Raw genomic sequence first — 21278 nt, forward strand, 5'->3', positions numbered from 1 at the left:
AGGGGCGTTATCTCTGTCCAGAAAAAAGCTTGTGTGGTTCTGGTGCATGGTTCTCTGAGGCGGGCATGGCAGCACCTTTCCTGTGTGTCTGGGGAGGAAGGCTGCTTTCTGTGAAATTTTCTTTCTATTTTTCTATTTTTTTAGTACTGTACGGATGTTCTGGAACCACACACGGTACTCTGTGCTTGCTTGCATCTTTAATAAAAGACACCTTCCCCGTTTGTGTGTTTTGTCTGTGTGTTGGGTGGAGAAGGGCCCCTGAGCATTCTCCTCCAAGGAGTATGAGCCCCACTCCTGCCCTGAGTGGCTACGGGGGTATAGCCTGGAGTAGGTTCTGATGAGGCTGGATTTGGTTGCTTCACCCCCATGCAAACTTCAGTGAGAGCTGAAGCCTATGCACGCATGTGCGCGCACGCACACACACACACACACACACACACACACACACATGCACGCACAAGACATCAATGACCTTTGATCTCCTGGAAGTGAAAAGGGTGAGAGATTCTGGTGGTCCTGTGGACCTCTTCTACCTCTGCAGTCTGTCTACCTCTGGCTCCAGCCCAGGGCATGGTGGGACAGAGACTGATCAAGTCCTTCCTGGCCATCTTCTTCAGTCTTGAAGTGGTACGGCTGGGGTGAGGGGCCACTCTCCCATATAGGAGAGTGAAGTCTGGGCACCATTTCCTCTACAGAGGGAGAACTTGGGATGAATGCAAACTCTGGAGAGCCATCTTTGTGTCCCCATACTGTGCCTAGAAGGATCTGCCCTTAAGTCATTTCCAAATTCGAGACATACTAGGGAGTCCAGAGGAAGCAGGGTGATGGAATCTTTTGCCTGCTGTACCTGTAACCCCTCAGCATGTGCAGGGGGTTGGGGGAGGGTTGGGGAGGGTCAGTGCTACTATGGCACTGTGCTAGCCAGCAAGAAGACCCAGCCTTCCAGAGCTTGAGTTCCAGTCAGGGATAAGCCAAGGATATTTAGGGTTAGTTCAGGATTAGGAGTGATGTCATGGGGCCATTGAGATCAAGTGACATCATAGGGCCACTGAGATAGAGATATCTCAGTGGGTAGAGTGTGCTGTACCAAAAAAGACTGGTGTTCAGTATGTGAGTGTAGCCATCATTCCAGCACTTGGGAGGTAGAGGATCCACTGAATAAGCTAGGCCAGCCCGTATTGGTGAGATTTAGGCTGAGTGAAGAGACTGCCTTGACATATAATGGGGTGAGCAAGCAAAGAGAACACTTCCTGTAACACCCCCCCACCCAGCATGTAGACACGTGCACCCCCATGTACATGCATGTAAGCATGCATGCACACCACACACATCCCCTCCCTACCTCCCAGAAGGCAGATGTTGCAGCTGGTAAGCTCACACGGAGGACTTGGGCTTAGGAGATTGTTGGGGGGGGGGGCAGGACTGGCAAACTCCAGAGTGCCCCACACAGGGGCCGTAATGGAGGTTAGCCTGGCATTTGGTCAACAGAGTGCTCCCTAGAACACGAGAGCTTGGGAAAGCCCAGGAAGGTTTAATCGGGGGATGCTACCTTGTCAGTGGTTTCTAGGGCTCCCTGACTGCTGAGAAGTTTCTTGTGAGGATGGGGGCCCCTCACCCCAGCCGTACCACTTAGGCTAGAGGGTAAGGGCAGGGTCTGTGTCTTAGAGGTTCTTTGTCCAGAAGCTGGGTTCTGAGCATCCCTGGGGATCCCAGTTATTCCTGCATGGCTCCTGCCTCTTGCTGGAGTGACAGGAACACAGGACAGGTGTGGTAAGTGGACTTGGAGAAGAGCAATGGGAGCATCGGGTGGCCCGTGGTGAGCAGAACAAAAGGAGAAGGGTGGAATCATAGGCTAGTGTTTATAGAATGGCCCCTTCTGCTCCCCAATGGTAGGGCCGGAGTGCAGGTCAGTGGTTGCCTGGCTTGGGTTCCCAGAAGAAAACCCCAGAGACTCTTGTGGGAACAGCAGTGGTGTCAGCTCTTCCTTAAGGACTGGAAGTTCAGGCGGCTGCGCCCGTAAGCCCATCAGTGGGGGAGGCTGAAGCAGGAAGCTCGTGAATTCAGTGCCAGCCTGAAACGCTCCAAAATCAACAGACAAACAAACAAACAAACAAACAAACAAAAAATCAGAACTAGAAGGTAAAAGAAAACCCTTACGTAGCAGGTCCTGCTCATCCCCAAGCTGCTGGCCAGCCAGCGCCACCTGGTGGCTGTAGTGGGATTGTCATCTCACAGCTTGGGCTTTGTGGGGTTTTTACAGCCCAAGAGGTGGGGAGTGGGGTGGGAAGGACACCACCACCCTAGGTGGGTACACACACCACTAAGAGCAGACCTAATCCTGGGGACCTCCTGGGGACAGGTTTTACCCACCTTCCTGTTTGTTGATATCGGGGAAGGGTGTGTGGCTCCCATGCAGCTAGTCCTCTGTAGCTACCAGCCCTGCTCTGCTTAGAGCTTGGCAACCCCTTCCCAGAATGCCATCCATCACTATGCACTGCATGTTGTGTGTCTTAGGACGGGATGGCCCCTCAGTGTGGGTATAGGCATGGAACGACCTCTGACCCTAGCAGCTGAGTGCTCCCATGACCTCAACGCCTCAACTCAGAGCAGTCCTTTGTGCCCCCTGGCAGACAGTGTCCCCATACAGCCTGAATGACTCTTAACATGCTTACCCCCTCCCCTGGGCTGCCCAGCCCTGCATCTCCACCGAGGCAGCATCCCTTCCTGAACTGGATTGGTTCCTCTACACTCCCACCCTTGCTTGCCTTCTGACAAGGAGGTCACCTAATCCACGACACCTCCTGTCATTCCCCCTTCCCCCGTGGACAGGGCTTCACTGGAAGCAGGGATGTGCTGCCTAACCAGCAGCTGATGAATGAATAGCACAGCGGACGGTTGTGGTCATTCTTCTCTCTAGATCTTTGCTCACTTCCAATCCCCTTCTCTGTTCTTCTAGGGCAGTGGTCCTTAAATCTTCCTAATGCTACGACTCTTTAATGCAATTCTTCATCTCGTGGCGACCTCCAATCATAAAATAATTTTGTTGCTGCCTTCTAACTGTAATTTTGCTATGGCTATGAGTTGTGATGTACATAGTTTTAGAGACAGAGGTTTGTCAAAGGGGCGGCAACCCACAGGTTGAGAACAACTGCTTGAGGAACTCACTGCTGCCAACCAAAAGCCAGGCTCCAGCCAGCCAGGCAGAGGAGAGGAGCCGAGCCAGTAGCTTGAAAGTTCTGAACTAGCAACCTCAGGTAGGGTGAAGATGCTGCTGGGTGTAAGCAACAGGCAGGGGCAGGGTCTGGGACAGGGTGGCCCAGCAGGGAATGGGACAGCATAGGAAACAAGGGGACGCTATTTCCTTACCTGGAGTACCCCAACACTCTTGGGACCACAATAAGAGACCATTCGTCTCTGACAACGGGTCCCAATATGCAGCCCGGGAGCCTCCTGTGACTTTGGCACAGAGCACAGTTGTCTGGAGAGGGTAGTTGATCATGAAAGCTTGTAACTGCTGTCCAGTGGGGATGGGGCCAGCAGAATATAGCCAACTCAGAAACATCTGCCACACAGTGTGGCCGTAGTCACGCTCTGCGAGGCATGCTGGGCTTCTGCCAGTTCCTCACATCGGAGGGTGAGCTGGTTTGTGCTTGGATCCTGGGGTGGTGTTGACTCACTGTGAGCTGCAGCCCTGAATCCTGCCTCAGAAGGGAGCCTCCTGCCGCCACAGGAGGGCGCTCATGTTCTATTAACCATGGTTCTTGAGACCCCACCCCCACCCCCCTGGAAGCTGCTGAAGCCTTACTGCAAGGCAACCAGGAAATGGATCTTAGGGTTTTAAAAATTGTCATTATTATTTGTGTGGGGGTGTGCACGCGCATGTGCACATGTATACACGTGTTTGCAGGAGTGTGAGGCCAAGAGGTTCATGGTGGGTGCCTTTTTCAGTTGCTCTCTGCCTTGTTCTCTTGGGATAGGTCTCATGGAGCCTGGAACTCACAACTTCAGTCGGGCTAACTGGCCTGTGGGCCCTGGGGAAGTCAACTATTGCCACTTCTTTTTTATTTTATTTTTTTAATGTGGGCTCTGGGTTCTCACACTTGGGCAACCCACCCTGTGTTGACTGAGCCATCTCACTATCTCCAGCATCTTGGTTTTTTTTTTTTTTGAAGTCACCATCTTTACCTTGGTGTATGGTGTTGGGTACCAGCCGTGGAGAAGTTGAAAATACCTCATGGCAGGTCATCTATGAGGAGGCACCCCCCCCCCCTCCATTTCCCTGTATTGCCCCTGGGAACCTCTGGTGAATGGCTACAGCCATTTCAGCTGTTGTTCCTGCGCACTCTCCCCTCACAGTCTGCTACACGGTCCAAAGAAGGAGGAAGCTCTTCTACTGGGACTTGCTGTGTCTCATTTCTCTCTGCCAGGGACTCAGTCCAACTATACAGAGCATGAAGGCTTTGAGCTTCCTTTGGACGGACACTTATTTTCTCTAACATACCTGGGATACGGTGAACTCCAGCTTGGAAAACCTCAGGAACCCAGGGCCCAATATCTCTTACTTCCCTTGGTATTAAGAATGTTTGGTGTTAGCAAGAGTGAGACTGGAGAGGGGGCTCGGTGGTTAAGGGCAGTTGCTGCTCTTGCAGAGGATCCGGGCGCAGTTCCCGGGTGGTTCACAACTGCCTGTAACTGTAGTTCCGGGGGGTCTGGTGCTCTCTTGCGGCTGCTGCAGGCACACAGAAATAAAACCAGAATGAATCGCATGACCACCGGCTCAGTCCCCTGCTCTTGGAATTCCGCTTGGCTGGGTCCCCCAGCAGTGTTTTGTCACCAGCAACCCTCGCCCTTGAAAACGAATTGTTCCTTGCCATGGGGGGGGTCCTCTGCACCACACACCTACAACCCGACTTTATGTTGGCATCCCTCACTTTTTCCTGTTGGAACTTTCCCCTGCTTCTCTGTTTGGAATTGGGGTTGGAATCCAAGGCCTTCAGAGGCTGAACACACGTTCCCTCAGCCACACCCAACCCCTCTAAGAGCTGCTAGTCTGAGGCCCCCACCCTAAGGAGGAGTCTTGGCTTGCTGAATGGGCCCCTCCCTGCAACACACTGTTTTACCTGGGAAGCTGGCAAGTGAGGGTGCCAGGCTGGTGACTGCCTCTGTCCTAGATCCCTACCATAACCTGGGACTGCTACAGCGGGAAGACTGGAAACTGCCTTAGTCTAGCTTAGGCAAGGGCAGGACCCTAGTCTCATCCTGACACAAGATGTGGCTACAGGTGTCTGTCCATTGAGGGGAACATACCAGAACTTAGAGCCCTGAACTTGAGAGAAGGGAGATTTTTCTATAATTCAACAGTGTTTTTTATTTCTTAACCAGTCTCCCGTGTTTTTATTCCCGAAGTGGGTGTTTTCGGCCCCGAGGAGACCGGAAGTGGAGCGGAGGCCTCATTCATCACTCTCCCAGCCCGCTCCGTGTAGCAGTCCTTTCCTATCAGGTAATCAATAGATGCTTGTTAGCTAACTAAAGGCAAATTAAATGCTAAACAGCACTAATTACAAGCTGTTGCAAGATACCCCGCTCTTAGCAAAGAGACCGGCTGGTGATTGCCTGGGTTTGTTGCTGTCCAGGTGGATGATCTTGAAATTGCTTTTCTCTAACTGCAGATTCGGGAGGGGGCCCTAAGAGGACTGCAGCGTGATTGGGGGGGGGGAGTGGAGGGGATTCTTGAAATTCGAAAATCCCAGTGTATTTCATCATGTGATCTCGTTCAGGAGCAAGATAAATGAATTTCACTTCCAGTTTCCACGAAAGGGGATAGCCAGCAACTATTAAGTGGGGGAGGGGCTCAATGGAAGATCAGGGAGTGGGGGGAGGGCGGGGCCGATAAGGTACAACACGGAGCCGCGCTCTCTCTTTCCGTGGTGAATTCTGAAACGCTCTAGGAAATAGCCCCCATTTACAGGCTATTGTCAGCTATTGGTGGTGACAGTGTTTAAAATGTGCGATTTAGTTTCTGGCTGATGGAATTAAAATGAGCAAGCCTATCATCTGTCAAGGTAAATATCCAGAAGCGGAGGGGGAGAGAGGGAGGAAAAGACGGAGGTGGGGAGGACTATTTTTAGTCAAGAAAAATAACTGCAGTAGGAGCTACTTACACCTCATTTATTTTAATTTTCAATTATTTTAGATTTATCTTACGGCTATGGGGGTTTTGCTTACATGTATATATGTGCACCGCATATATGCTTGGTGCCCGCAGAAGCCAGAGAGGGCATCAGATCCCTTGTGAGCTACCACGTGAGTGCTGGGAACAGAACCCATGTCCTCTTGATGAGCAGCTAGTGATCTTCAGCCATCTTCCACCCCCCCCCCCATTTATTTTTCTGTAATTTCTTTTCTCCTAAGGACAGCTGAGTAGAGTCGTGACTGCATTTGGGTGACCGCCACCAGGACAGTGCTTTTAGTCTGTGGCCATGTGGTGGCATCACTCCCCCAGTATTGCATTCACCACCTTGGAGAGCAGCCCAGCTCCTCAGGGCTTGGTCACTTCTGCTTGTCTTCAATGCAAAGGTCTATACTCCCGCCCTCTTCCTGGACTGACAGGGTGACGCTGCCCATTCTGTCCCCTTCTCTTAGGCAGGCTATTGGGAAGAAGGTTGCTGTGAATGCCCAAACCCGCAGGGCGGCCTGAGGTTAGGGCCATGGCGGCAGTCTGTCTTCTTGATTCCCGAGGGAATGAGAAATCTGCTGACCCGTCTCACTGTGAAAATGTTTTCTCTTTAACCTTCCTTTTTGTGTGGCACTACTGAGGATGGAACCTCAGCTGCACGAATTCCAGGGGAGCAGCTGGGCTCCGCTGCAGCTTTTTTGACTTCCGAGTCTTTTTCAGGGGCGTCACCGGAGGGCTTGGGCAGCGGGTACACGTGCAGATGGAGAAGTGTGGGCAGTAAGTTTCCTGGGAGGTGAGTATTAGGAAATATAAAGTGGAGTGATGTGGCGGTGTCCACTCGCCCCGCTCGGAGAAATCTCGGAAGGCCTAGTACAAGAGGAGGTTTACTGTGGGATGGGAGGGGGCAGGCACCTGGAAAGGGGGTAGAGATAGAGAAAGGGGTTACAGAGAGGGACAAAAGGAGAAAAAGAGAGGTGGTTGGGAACAGAGAGAGAGAGAGAGAGAGAGAGAGAGAAGGAGAGGAGGAAGGAAGGAAGGAAGGAAGGAAGGAAGGAAGAATTAAGGAGGAAGAAGAAAAGAGGGATGGGGTAGCGAGCCATAGTGGCGGTGGGCGGGAGCTGTTGGGCAGAGCTTGTCGGAATTGTCTGTAAGACAATAGTGAGCCCCTCAAGTTCCTGATGTAAATGATGCTATGGGGGATGGGCAAGAATGCAAACACCGCAGTTGGGGTCCAGGCCCACCCTTTTGAAAGAAGCCATTTGCAGAGCTTCCTGCTCGGACCCCTGCTCCTAGGGATGCTTGGAAAGTTTTCCCAGAAGACATAACAATCATTAAATTCTTGCGGGGGGGGGGGCACTGTTTCCATATAGAACTTGCTCTGTTTGGACAGAGATCCCACCCACACTAATAGGTGTTATGGTTTCACTGGGCAATAAACTAGTACGTTGAATTTAGCGTCTTGTGAAAAATAGTCAACTCTTCACACAGAAGAAATTGCCAGAGCAGGAAAACAGTACAGAGTAAAGATGAGGGGAGGGGCACGCGTGCGCGAGCGCGCGCGCGCACCCACACCCACACCCACCCACACACACACACACACACACACACACACACAGCACAGAAACAATAAACGTGATCAACTCACCAGGTTTATGTTTTAACATTTCCCATCAGGGATGAGACCCTACTCTCGGCTGCTAAGGACCTGGAACATAGCAAGCATGAAAGGCCAGGAGTGTGCAGAGCTCAAAAGGGACCCTGCATTTGCCCACGAAGGTCCAGGCTGTGGCCTGCTTATCTTTTATTTGCCAACTACAGCTTCTCTTCCCTAAAGGTTTCTAGAAATTTCCAGGATCATATGTGTGTGTTTGTGTGTGTGTGTGTGTGTTAAGTTTTGATGAAAATAATATTTCCCAGAACAACAAAAGAAGGCTTTTGTAATCTGTTTATTAACAGGCAGCTGGATTCTCTTCTCTTTGATCTTATCTCCAGCACTGCTTCTCTTTGGTGAGAAGAACTGAAAAATCCAGTAATGTCTTAGCTTCACGAGGAAAGACTGTTGACCAACTGTCTTCCAAAAGGGCTCCAAACACAAACAAAGGTCTCGGAGAAGGCTAGCATGTAGCCCTTTGTGAAGGGACCCAGGGCAGCCAGTACAGGAGTTGGACTCTCTGAAAAGCAGTTCTCTTATGGGACAAGAAAGGGTGTCAAAGAAATGGTGAACATGTGCCATGTGTGTTGGGGGCTTATGGATTCTTTTCCTAATGACAGGAGGCCTGGCCATTCAGTTAGAGAAGTAAGTGTGGCAGCCTGGTAGTGGGTGGGAGAGATTGCTTATTCCTTAAATAGGCCAGGAGGCAGGGGCTTCATATAGTCCATTTGTACTGCTCAGTGCAAAGTACCCATAACTGTCATGCTGGCAGAGATGTGTGTTGGGTATCTTACCCATGAAGCAATATCTTCCTCTCCAAATAAGAAGAAGTCAGGAAGGCTGTAAGTGGGGACTGCGGACTCAGGTATATGGATTTTTATTCTGGGTTTGGCTTGATCAGCTGTGAATCCTTGGACAGAGTATCGTGTGGGTGTTTCCACTGGACCTATCTCATTAGCACGCTGTGAAGCAGACTGGACTACACATACAGTACTTACGTGGGTGTCTGAAGAAGGGGACTCCACAGAGCCAGGGAGAAGGACCATTGTTTTCATGATCACTACTGCCATCCCTTGTGCTCTGACTGGGCCTGGGGACTCTTGGTACTAATTCATTTGTGAGGGCCCTAGGCATGGTTGTATACCATACCATGTGCTGGGCACGTGGTAGAGTCCAAAGATAGTAGTAGGCAAGGTAAGCAGGTCTTGTGTTTGTAGAGTCATGCCCTACAATAGGCAATTAGGCCTCTGCCAGAGATCCAGCTAGCTAGCCCTCATGAAGAATGCTATGGGGATGCCGGATTCATTATCCACGAGGTGATTTAGTAGTTAGGAGCACTTGCTGCTCTTGCAGAGGACCCAAGCTTGGTTCCCACCACCCACATGGCATCACAACCATCTGTAACTCCAGCTATAGATGATCTAATGCCCTCTTCTGGCCCCTGTGGGCATTGCATGCACATAGTGCACATACACACATGCAGACACATACTCAAACATAAATGTAATCTCTTGAGGGCAAAATAAAGCATTTTATTTTCTTATTTTTTAAAATGATTTATTATATATAAGCACACTGTCACTGTCTTCAGACACACCAGAAGAGGGTATCAGATCCCATTACAGATGGTTGTGAGCCACCATGTGGTTGCTGGGATTTGAACTCAGAACCTCTGGAAGAGCAGTCAGTGCTCTTAACCGCTGAGCCATCTCTCCAGCCCTATTTTATTATTTTTAGTTGTAACATAACAATTTCTTGAGACGATAATGTATTTTAGTATATCCATATTCGCACACAGATTATATATATATATATATATATATATATATATATATATATATATAGGCTTGTATAATTCTGATGAATATAGCAATTATACAAAAAAAAAGAACACAGGAATATTTTGCTATAATAATGTAAAAATAAATAACTTTAAAAAGTCAGCTTCTCAGAGGTGGGGCAGGTCCATGGGACTCGGCTTCAATCACACAGAAATCCAACATAAAAACAACAACAAAAACAAGAACAAAAAAGAGGAAGACACCACACTTGTCTCAGGTTCTCACCTCTCCCAGGGGCAGCACTTCCGGCGGAAGTCCTTTCTAGGTCTAAGCCTCATTTGGCCCCGCCTCCTTTCTTGGCCAATCGCAACTCTGCTACTATCCGGAGGCGGGGATTTACCGTCCACCTGGCACGCACCCTGGTTGCTGGGCAACAGCGTCCTGAAGCCGTGGCTCGCGCCCGCCCCCAGGACCCCGGCGGCCAGTTCTGTGCACGAGTGTGGGCGCGGCGAGGCGGAGGCCACCCAGCCGGGTAAGGCGGCGCGCGGGCCCACGCGGAGCGAAGCGGGGGAGCGCGCGGGCGGGAGGGCGGGCACCCGCGGGAGGCAAGGTCTCCGGACTTCCCATGGCTTGCAGTGTTCCTGACGCTGCTCATTCGCGCCCCGCCTCGATCCTGAACCCCGCATTCTCTGCTTCGTTCTGAGGAGGACCTGGGTGAGAGACCTTGTCAGCCACCCAAGCAACAAGTCGCAAAGGCAGAACCGCCTCATTCTGCTTCCAGGCAAATGCTCCCTTACACGCCCTTATTCTGTATCAGTTAACCCCACTGAAATGTACCAAGGTTTCAGGCTGAAGGCTGCCCCCAAGCTCACCCTTCCATTCCTCTTTCTTTCCCTTCTGAAGAAACCGTTTTGTTTTATTTATTTTTTAGAAAATCTCACTAAGTAGCCCTGGCTAGCCTGAGACTTGCGGTGCACACCAGGCTGGCCTTGACCTCACAGAGATGCTCCTTCCTCCTCCCGAAAATATTTACTTTCCATAAGTCTGCCTTTTCAAAAGGGCTTTTATATCACTCTGGGAAAAGCACCCATTTCTCTTAAGTTGTATGCCTTGAAGGAATGAACTTAAGAGAAGTACGTTAAATAAATCCTATCTTTACAAACCACACTTCATCTTGGTCTTTAATCGTTTGTCTTCCGTTCAATAAACATTCGCCTAAACTCCAGGGAGTCTAAAACGAACCTGCCATTGGCTCCTTGGGTCTAGGTGAACGTGTCTACTCTCCAGCCGGATGAACTGGAGGAAAAAGAATCCACTGGAGTTACCTGTGCGTTGCCTTTATTTACATTTATTTGTAATGCTGAGTTCAAAGTAGGATTTTTTTTTTTAAAGAAGAAATGCCTGACAGAAGCTGGCCATGGTGGTGTACACTTGTAATCCCAGAATTAGAGACTTAGAGAGAAGCCGAGGCGGGAGGATCTCTCAAAAAATAAACCCACAAAGCTTACCGTATATTTTGTATTTTGCGTGCCAGTCTTCTTTGCACATATACTTTATATTCTGCATCCCCCCTTTCCTGCCATAAGGAAGTTGAGCACCGGTGCTGTGACCCTTACAGCTGATCGGCACCCCCAAATGGGGCCAGTCTGCAGGCCTGTTCAGCAGCCTGATGCGAACGAGGCAGTTGCTTTAGTAAAGCTACCTCATTGGTCTGGATCAAGAGCAAGTGTTTAAAGCTCATAGGCCAATGGTTCTCAACCTGGGGTCACATATCAGATACTCATAGATAGATATTATACGGGCTGATTTTGTGTCAATTTGACATAAGTTAGAGTCATCAGAGAGGAAGGTGCCTCAGTTGAAGAAATGACTCCATGAAATCCAGCTATAGGGCATTTTCTCAGTTTGTGAGGAAGGAGGGCCCAGCCCATTGTGGGTGGTGTCAACCCTGGGCTGGTGGTCCTGGGTTCTATAAGAAAGCAGGCCAGTGAACAGCACTTCTCCATAAACTACTGCCTCCAGGTTCCTGCCCTGCTTGAGTTCCTGTCCTGACTTCCTTCTGTGGTGGTGACCATCTATATGGAAGTGTAAGCCAAATACACCCTTTCCTCTCCAACATGCTTTTCTGGTTAAGGTGTTTTATGGCAGCAGCAGAAACCCTAATGAAGATATTTATGTTATGATTCATAACAGTAGCAAAATTATAGTTATGAAGTAGCAATTAAATAATTTTATGGATGGGGTCACCATGACAGGAGGAGCTGTATTAAAGGAAGCCTGAGAAACACTGTCATAGATGCTTAGAGTCACAGGGTGGCTTCCTGGTGGCTCCTCCCCCTGCCAGGACTGACATATAAGCCATAGGCAGTAGATGATGTACTGGGAGAAAAGACACCAACAGCTACCTTTTTCCTTAACACACTTCCTGTGATCTTTTTGTAAAGCTCTTGTGTATAAAAATACCTTGTGTGGGCCCACGGGATGATACAGGTGTGGTTATTGTAACATATTCAAGTATTAATTCACTTTCCCTATAGTATTCTTTAGGATGCTCTTTAGGAAGAGAACAAGTAAAGGGAAGGGAAATGTTTTGAACCCCGTGGTCCTGTGACCTGGGACTCTCAGGACCCCAGCGGTGAGCACCGCCTTGGTTCCAGGACTCCACCAAAGCGCATGGGTTTGGTTCCATTTTGCTCTGTCCTGGGTTTTGACCCTTACTGCTGTTCTGTTTTATCTGGTTTCAGATGCCATTTGTTGTCTGTCTTCTGCTGCGATCTGTGATTTGAACGCTGTTCCCGTTGGTGGGGGCGCCAGGCACTTGCTGAGTCAGGCATCCATGAGGGCCTTGTGGATTTTAAAGTGTTATTAGATTCAGTTGTTGTTGTCATTGTCGTTGTTGGGGGGATGGGGAAGAGAGGGAGCGATCGAGAGAGAGAGATGGGGAACAAATGTTCATGGGAGCACATGTTGTAGTCAGAGGACAGCTTGCACAAGTCAGTTTTCTCCTTCCACCATCCAAATCCCTGAGATCATATTCAAGTTGTCAGGCTTCATGGCAAGTGCCTTTATTTGATGAGCTATCTTATTGGACCTCATATACCTTTTAAATTTACTCCTCAGTTCTCAGCTATGAAAATCTATAGTGAGTGAGCCAGGTTAGGGCACTTCACAAAGCTGAGAACTAGCAGGGTGTGCCTTCTTTCCTGTATTGTATGATAGTAGAACCTGTGTTCTTGGCAAGCAGCTGTCCTGTTTTATACCTAAAGTCCAGGCGGGCTTTGATGACACGTGCGAACACCTACCATGTGCTCACCTAAATCATATAAATCATCACAAGAAAAAAATACTGCGTCCTAGCTAGCTTAAACTATCACCTTGACACAGCCCGGAGTCATCTGAACAGAGAGTCTCAGTTGAGGGATTAGCCTGCAGGTGCTTTTCTAAGGGACTGTCTTGCTTGTTCATTGATGTGGGAGGACCCAGCCCACTGTGGGCAGCATCATTCCCTGGAAAGGTGTGCCTGGACCGTATAAGAAAGCTATCTGAGAATGAACCAGTAAATAGCCCAGAACATCAGCCAGCAGGCAGCATTTTTCAGTGTTCTCTGCTTCAAGTTCCTGTTTCTGTTTCTACCATGACTTCCCTCAGCAGTGGACTATGACCTGGAAGTGTAAATTAGATAAATCCACTCCTTTAAGTTGTTTTTTGGTTCCTGTCTTAGTTAGGGTTTTACTGTTGTGAACAGATACCATGTCCAAGGCCAGTCTTATAAAGGACAACATTTCACTGGGGCTGGCTTACGAGTTCAGAGGTTGAGTCCATTATCATCAAGGTGGGAGCATGGCAGCATCCAGGAAGGCGTGGAGCAGGAGGAGCTGAGAGTTCTACATCTTCATCTGAAGGCTGCTAGCAGAATACTGACTTCTAGGCAGCTAGGATGAGGGTCTTAGAGCCCATACCCACAGTGGCACACCTACTCCATCCAACAAGGTCACACCTTCTAATAGTGCTACTCCCTAGAGGGAACATATACAAAACATTACAGTTCCAGAAAGGAAATTAGATCAAACAAGGACATCATGGGGAGGAAAGAGAGATTTACATTGTTATTTATTTGGAGAGATTGTTGTTTGTTTTTTGGAGGGCATGGGTGATATCGCTCGTTTGTGGAGGTCAGAGAACCACTAGCGGGAGTTGGTTCTCTTACCTGTGGGTTCTGGGGACTGAAGTCAATCATAGGGCTTTGCAGCAGGTGCCTTTAACTGCTGAGCCATCTTGCAGGCTCCTTGTCTGCGAGAAGATCTGGAGTCAGATCATCCCTCCATCCTCCCCCCTTCCTCCCGTGACACACACACTTTTGCATTTGGTCGAGGGGTCAGCAGAGCTCACATGTGGTCTTCTCCCTTAGGATCCAGGTTGAGAGCACACACTTGAAGGAGAGCTGCTATTTCCAATTTGCCCAGTAGATGGCAGCGTCGTCTGACCTACACGCTGCGCTTTCCCCGCTGTTCAAAGAGTGAAGATGCTTGGTGACTGAGGTGTGTATGGAGGTCTGTGGAAGGTCATGGGGCAGGGGGAGGAGAGCAACCCATTTTAAGGTACACGTTCCCAGGTAGAACTTAGCACTCACTCGATGTTCCAACAGAGTCCTCTCAAATATGTGGATGGAGCTGCCCGTCTTTTGCGTGGCGCACGATCTTTTTCCAGTTTAGTCAGGCACTCCCCCCTTACCCCGTATGATGCCAGAACCAACAGTTTTGTTCCCGATGCCATTGCTGTTGGCTGCACGTATATTTTGCTCTTGTGGTGAGTTATGTTTTTCTGGGTGCCAAGGCAAACGGATGGTACTTTTGTTAGGATTCTGTTAGAAATAGCATCTGCTAAAAACTGGACATCAGTCCTCTGGCAGATGAACAAATAGATCTGGGAACTAGCTGCCACATGGCGGTTTTTGCCTGTGTGCAAGAAGCATAGCTGGAACAGGATGTGGCTCACTCACTCCTGTGAGCCAGCATGCAGGGAGGTAGAGGCAGGAGGATTAGGAATCCTCTGGTTCATAGGAGCTCTAGGCTAGCCTGGACTACATGAGAGCCTGTATCAAATAAAACAAAACACCAAAGTGTAATATATATATATATATACTTTTTTTTCATATGAAAGTCAGCAAGTTACTGGCTTTCCAGTCCTTGCCAGTGTCTACCCTCAGGTTCTGATTAGTTTCAGTTATGAATATCTCAGGAATCTCTTTTCGTGGAAAACCTAATGATGATGTAGTTAGGGACAAGATGTGTAGAATCTGTCACAGTGTCTTGTCCTGATCAGCACATTGTTAGCTTTCCAGACCAGGGGTGATATGAGCCCAGACGCCTACCTCTCAGTGTAAGGTGTTCATTGTAGCCCATCAGGAACAAAGGGTAATGATGTGTTCGTCCTGTACCAGGTCTCCATAGGTCCAGAAAGCCCGTGGGCTCTCTTCTGCTGGAGGGGCTTGCTGACTAGCCAGTTCCTTTGGACCTACAGAAAATCTAAAAGCAGAGAATCAGTGAATGTTAAGATGGGGTGAGAGGAACAGACAAGGAATTATTCTATCTGTGCTTCTCCCCCTCCCCCATCTGTGGCCCCAACACAGAGATGGAGCTGCAAGTCCTTCTGGACCTTGTGTTTTCTTTGTCAAGCAAAGTTGTCAGAAGATAAACTCACAGGCCTAAGTTAGACATGACTGAGAAGGGAGTCTCATGACGGAAACCTCGTATTTTTAATCTTCCAAACATTATTTTTATGTGTATGAGTGTTTTGTTTGTATGCACGAATGTATGTGTACCCTGTACGGGCATCTCCTATAGAGGCCAGTTGAAGGTGCTAGATCCCATGGAACTGGAGTTAAGGCCAGTTGTCAGCCACCATGTGGATGTTTGAAATCAGACCCAGGTCCTCTGCAACAACGGTTAGTGCTTTTAGCCACTGAGCCATCTCTCTAGCTCTCTCTCTCTCCCTTCATTTTTAGATAGGGTCTTACTGTGTAGCTTTGGCTACTGGCCTAAAAAAAACAATCACAGAGATCTACCAGCTTCTGCCTCCCAACTGCTGAGATTAAAGGTGTTCCCCCCCAACCCCTGTATCTTTTATCTTGAAAGACGAGTTGTGCCAGGGAGAGTGTGATGGGTGTTCTTGGTTGTCAGCTTGACACACCTAGGTAAAAGGAACCTCCATTAAAGAGTTGCCCCTGTCAGACTGGCCCATGGGCATTTTCTTGATTGTGAGTTTATGGGTAGGGCTCCATCCACTGTGGGCGGTGCCATTCCTAAGCAGGTGGGCCTGGAATGTAGGAGAAAGGTATCTGAGCTGGAGCAAGTAAGTCCGTGAGCAGCAGTCCTCAGTGACGTCTGATCCAGTTCGTGCCCCCAAGTTTCTGCTTTGAGCTTCCGTCATAACTTCCCTTGATAATATAAACTGTAAACCAAATAAACCCTTTCCTCCCCAAGTTGCTCTTAAAAGTCAATTTTATGTCTTCAGCAAAGATTACACTCTTTGATAAGTTATTTATTTTTATATTTACATAAAGTTGAGAAAAGTGGTATAGAGAGGCTGTGGGTACTTCCAGCTTCCCTTTCCCCCAAACGTGGTGATACCATTGGCAGAATTACCATAGTACAGTCTTCAAAACTGGGACACAGGCTTGATAAAGTGTCAAATTAACTGAACCCAGGATTTAAAACTTTATTGTGATTCAGGAGTCTTTTCACCCCCTGGAGGGAGGGGGCTCTGAGATGACCTTGATCAGCAGAGTACGATCCACAAGAAGGCAAGAAGTTCCGTTCAACACAACTCAGCAGCGGGTGCTGGTTTAAGCTAAACTTTAAGAATCTGACCCTGCGTAGTTTACTTTTGGCACACTTTAAGTACAGCACAATTTGGTGAAAAATTTTCTGGTGATAAATAACAATCCTTCAAACATCCACATGGTTGGTGCCTTACAATTGTCCTTTACTGTTCTATGGGGTTTAGCAGCTTCAGCGGGCCTCTGTGGGACGGCAGTACAGGGGGCGCACTAAAGCTTAAGGGGTGACCTATCGGAACTTTAAAGTACATCTGACAGCTTAAAGCTAGGTCTTACAGACTGACTGAGAACAACAGGCTCCCGAGAAGGGTCTGGGGGAGAATCTGGTGCGGTCTTGGCCACACAAGTAGCACAGAGGTCACCAGGTCATTGACCACATTCACTTCCAGCCTTCTGGGTGGAAAACAGGTTACACGTCTCTCTCCTCGAAGAGGCAACTGTGTGCTTAGTACTCATGAGTCCGTAAGTGCTTGTCTGAGCAAAGCACTTCCATGCCTCCCACATCTCAGGGCAGTTTTATTGCAGCTTAACAGTATGATTTGGCAGCGTTTGTTAGACAGCTAATAGGCTGTAGTAATTTGAGGTATGTGTGAATGGGGGTGGGGTCTTCTGCGTTGTTCAGGCTGCCCTTCAACCCACAATCCTTCCTCTACCAGGATGATTAGTATCTGTCACCCTGTCCCCTGTTAGCAATGATTTTGTATCTTTTGTCTTATTTTTGTGTATGGTGCATGTGAGCATGGAGTCAGGAGGTCAACCTTCTGTGTCACCGTTAGAAATGTTGCCTTCTTCCTTTTAGAAATCAATTTCATAGGAATGCCCCTGGCACTCCCCTGCCTCCACCTCCCCAGCACTGGGATTTTGTGGGTGCCTCCATTCCAGATTTTATTCTCTTAGCATGGGTTCTGAGCATAAAACTCGGGTCCCTCTGTAGGGACAGTAAGTGCTCTTAGCCACCGAACCATCTCTCCAGCTCCATGGTTTCGGTCCTCAAAGTCTCAAAGGCTCACACCAGTAGACACGTCATGATAAAGTAGGTGAAGGATGGCCGAGGTCACTGTCACTGTAAGGAAGAGTGGTCTGTGTGGAGGTATCCACAAAGGCTTCTCAGGGAAGTGACATTAGTTTTGAGATCCAAGGCAGCAGTTTCCAGAGTGGTGTCTGAGGGGCCTGTGGAGGCAGTAGCAGCCCCTCAGGAACTTGGACAGTCATGCATTCTGAGTTCTCGCCCACTCTTCATGGCGATTGGAATCTAGAACTGAGTGCAGCAATCTGTTTCTAAGAAAGATTCCAGGTGACTCTGAGGGACATTTAGGCTTGAGAACCAGTGATCTCCAGGATGAGGAGAGTTCAGTAGGCAGGGAGGGAGAAGTGTGGGTGGTTAGGCAGAGGTGACAGCATGTGAAGACACCTTGTGTGTCTTGGGGACCACTAGAGGCCAGTGTGGTAGAGGTGTGGGAACAGGAGTGGGAAGCAGCTGCTGAAAGACATGGGTTGATACTGTGCCTTCATGGGTATCAAAGCCCAGGGCCTGAGGGACAGTGACAGTGGTCAAAAGAAACAGGACACAATGGGGCTTTATAGTTATTATTTTGTCTGTTGTGTGGAAGATGGAAGTGTGTGTGTATGCAAGCATGTGCACGTGTGTGTGTATGTGTGTGTGTGTGTGTGTATGAATGTGTGCATGCCTGTATGTGTGTGTACGTATGTGTGTGCTCATCTGTGTGTGTGCATGGGTCATGTGAATGCATTTGTGTGCGTGTGTGCATTTGTGTGTGTGTGCACGTGGTGTGTGTGTGTGTTAAGCTGGAACCTGGGAGGAGGAGGAATGTGGCTACAGTGCTCACAGGATCGCTTACTTGTGACTCGGAGAACCAAGGAAACTGGTCAGCCCACAGGTGCTAACCCATGCTCTCCTCTTTCTCAGAATTCTCAGATTCACAAGGATTTGATCTAGAAGGAAATGAAGCGCAACGGTGCCAGGCTAAATGTGGCCAAAGTCAACAGCACCAAGTCAGGCAGCACAAAAGCAAGGTGAGTCGCTGCCATGCTGCCTGCTGCTGGGAGGGTGTCTGCAAAGCTGGGGAGTCTCTCTGTGCCCCTTCCCTCTAGTTTATGTCAGCCAGTCATCTTTCCTAAACAGGAGTGCCCAGACTCTGAATTCTGTGTAGTGGCCGGATCCTAATGTGAACCAGGCAGTCACTAGTCAGTGACTTCCCTGCAGGCACCCATGCAAACAGTCCGGCCACTCAGGATTCCTGCAGTACCTCCCTCTTCCTGTAGGTGGAAGCAGCAGCAAATGTTCGGTTGCTCTGTCCATGGCAGAGAAGCCCTGGAAACTCTCTGCTGCATCTGAGGACTTGGGGACATGGCTGGACTATAAATAGTATACACTAAACACGCTGTGTCTGCTGGTAGGGCAGGGAGAGAGAGTTGTCTCCAGTTCGTACGCTTCTGAAGTGCCGAGAATGGGACAGCTCTGTAGCAGCCGACTGTGGTCCTGCTTCTTTCCATTGTCCCGTCTGTGTCTGTCAGTGTGGTGGGGGTGGGCGCTGCGAAATCCACCCGGTAAATCATTACGTCCATGACAGAGAAAGAGGAACACAGACAGCCCGAGGCACACAGAGATGCTCCTGCGTACTGACTTTAAAGGTGTGTGTGCCACGCCTGGCTCATTTACCACTCCTTTGAGGACTGGTACGGAATAGGTGTAAGGCACAGTCCCTCTTGTCATGGCCTCCATGGGAAGACACATGGAATTCATGAGACTTGTGGTCCTGTGGAAACTTTACTAATATTTTTCACTTTCTTGTAGAAGGGAGGAGTGAGGGGTCATGGATGGTGTGGGGAGTGGAGTGATCTTCAGGCATGGAAGGAAGGAATGTGTGTGTGTGTGTGTGTGTGTGTGTGTGTGTGTGTCTTATACACATGTGGTGTGTGTGTCTAGACAGTGGAACATGTGTCTGTAGTGTGTATGTACCTGTGTGGTATGTGAGTAGTACAAGTATGTGTTATGGTGTGAGGGGTGTGTATAGCATGTGGTGTGTATATGTGCTTCGAGTATATGTGAGGTGTGTCAGGTTTGTGTGTGTGGTGAGCACGTGCTGTGTGCAGTGAGAGTGTGGCATTTGTGTGGTAACTGTATGGTAAGCATGTGTAGTATGTATGGTAGGTGTGGTCACCGTGGAATGTGTGGTAGGTATGTATGATGAGTATGTTTTCTGTGTGGAGTGTGTGTGATGAGGGTGTATGGTGTTTATGGTATGCGTAGAGTATGTGTACTATAGTGAGTGTGTGATATGTGTGGGGAGTGCCTGTGTGGTAAGGGTGTGGTATGTGTGTGTGCGTGTCATGTGAGTGTGTATATGTGTACATGGTGAGTGTGAATATGTGTGTTGTGAGTGTAAATGTGTGTGTGCTGAGTGTGTGTATGAGTGTATAGTGAATGTGTGTGTGGTATATGTGGGGTGTGTATGTGTGTGTGGGGTGAGTGTCTGTGGTGTATGTGGGGTGTGGTATATGTGGAGTGTGGTGTATAGTGTGTGTGTGTGTGTGTGTGTGTGTGTGTGTGTGTGTGTGTGGTAAGTGCCTGTGTGGTGTATGTGGGGTGAGAGAAGCTGCTTGGTTTCATGGAACTTGTAGGTCTAATTTACAATTTCCCACATAAAAGTAGAGTTTCAAATTCTGGTGGGTGCAGTGCAGTGGTCGTCCTGGTGTTCAAGGGACGGATGGCGGGAGCCTTCTAGGAGTGGAAGGGCGCAGCTGGTGGTGGGAGGCACACGGTGGGTAGAAGCCAGCACACACGACCCACTTCTAAGAGAACATCGGAACCAAAAGGACGCAGACTCCACCATTCCAGGGTAGCTATTCTTGTGGCCTCTTCTCCATGCCGTCATGTGAGGAGCAGGTATTTATATCAGTGTTTGGACTGCGTGCTCAACTGGGCCCTTTTCTTTACATTGTTCTAAATGCATTATTTTGTTATATGTTCGCATAATCACCATTTCCAGGTCATTAAAGCACATTATCCTTAGGAGTTGTGCTTCTTTGATTGTGGGGTTGATGGGCTTTGTCTTGTGCTGTGAGGGGGGATTTGAAACCCAACATCATTTCTATGGCTGGGGTTCAGGATGGAGGGAGGCTATGTGCGGCTGTGAGAGGCCCCAGTGGAGGCTGGTCAGTTTCTAAGCACGGTTGTTTCTGTTGAGTTGAATTCAGATGGCTGGCTAAATTGTTTTTGTAAGACACCCTATCATTTAGAAGCTGCTCGCAGATCAGCTCGCATCCTTCTAATTCCTATGTTGAGAACCGTGGACTGGGGCTGCTGCAGCCCGCACCGCAGTGTAAGATGGAGGCAGTGTGAGACACCAGCCTGGGCTTTCCATGTTCGTGGTAGGACCCTGGGTTCCTCAAGGGTGCTAGAGCCTCTGTGTGTGCATGTGTGTGTGCGCGTGTGTGTGTGTGCCGTTTCCTCCCAGCTCATCTCTCAAGTAGTTTTGTGGATAGACTATAAACACATGTGGGTAGATAGTGAAGATTCCCTTCTCTCCCATCAACCCTATGTTAATTCCACTGTTCACACAGACCCCTCACGCATGCACACAAACATACACAACTGCACAGTGCTGCAAGTGTGTAACAGGCTGAGGATTAAGTTTAGGAGAGTTTGGGTCTTAGCCTTAGTATCCAGTAAATTTTTTTCTCTCTAGTGTTTAATTTCCCCTTCTTGAAAAATGCACGTAGTGGTGCAGAGTTAATAACTGGACGCTTAGCGTCCAGAGAAATAGGCATCTGGCATCATGTTTGAAGCTGGTCTAGAAGCTTTGCTAGCTT

General features: G+C 48.9%; 1 protein-coding gene across 1 annotated transcript in view; it reads left to right on the forward strand.

The window, feature by feature from the left end:
* Window positions 1-18408: 18408 nt before the first annotated feature.
* Window positions 18409-21278, forward strand: part of EFCAB6 (EF-hand calcium binding domain 6) — a gene marked incomplete at both ends in the record, with an annotated part of 175142 nt that continues 172272 nt past the window's right edge. The window contains one exon of the mRNA XM_080939474.1: window positions 18409-18479. Within this exon, the coding sequence (XP_080795600.1) occupies window positions 18409-18479 (71 nt within the window). The remainder of the gene's footprint in view (window positions 18480-21278) is intronic.

Source organism: Micromys minutus (genome assembly GCF_963924665.1).
Source record: "Micromys minutus genome assembly, chromosome: 27".
Classification (NCBI taxonomy): Eukaryota; Metazoa; Chordata; class Mammalia; order Rodentia; family Muridae; genus Micromys; species Micromys minutus.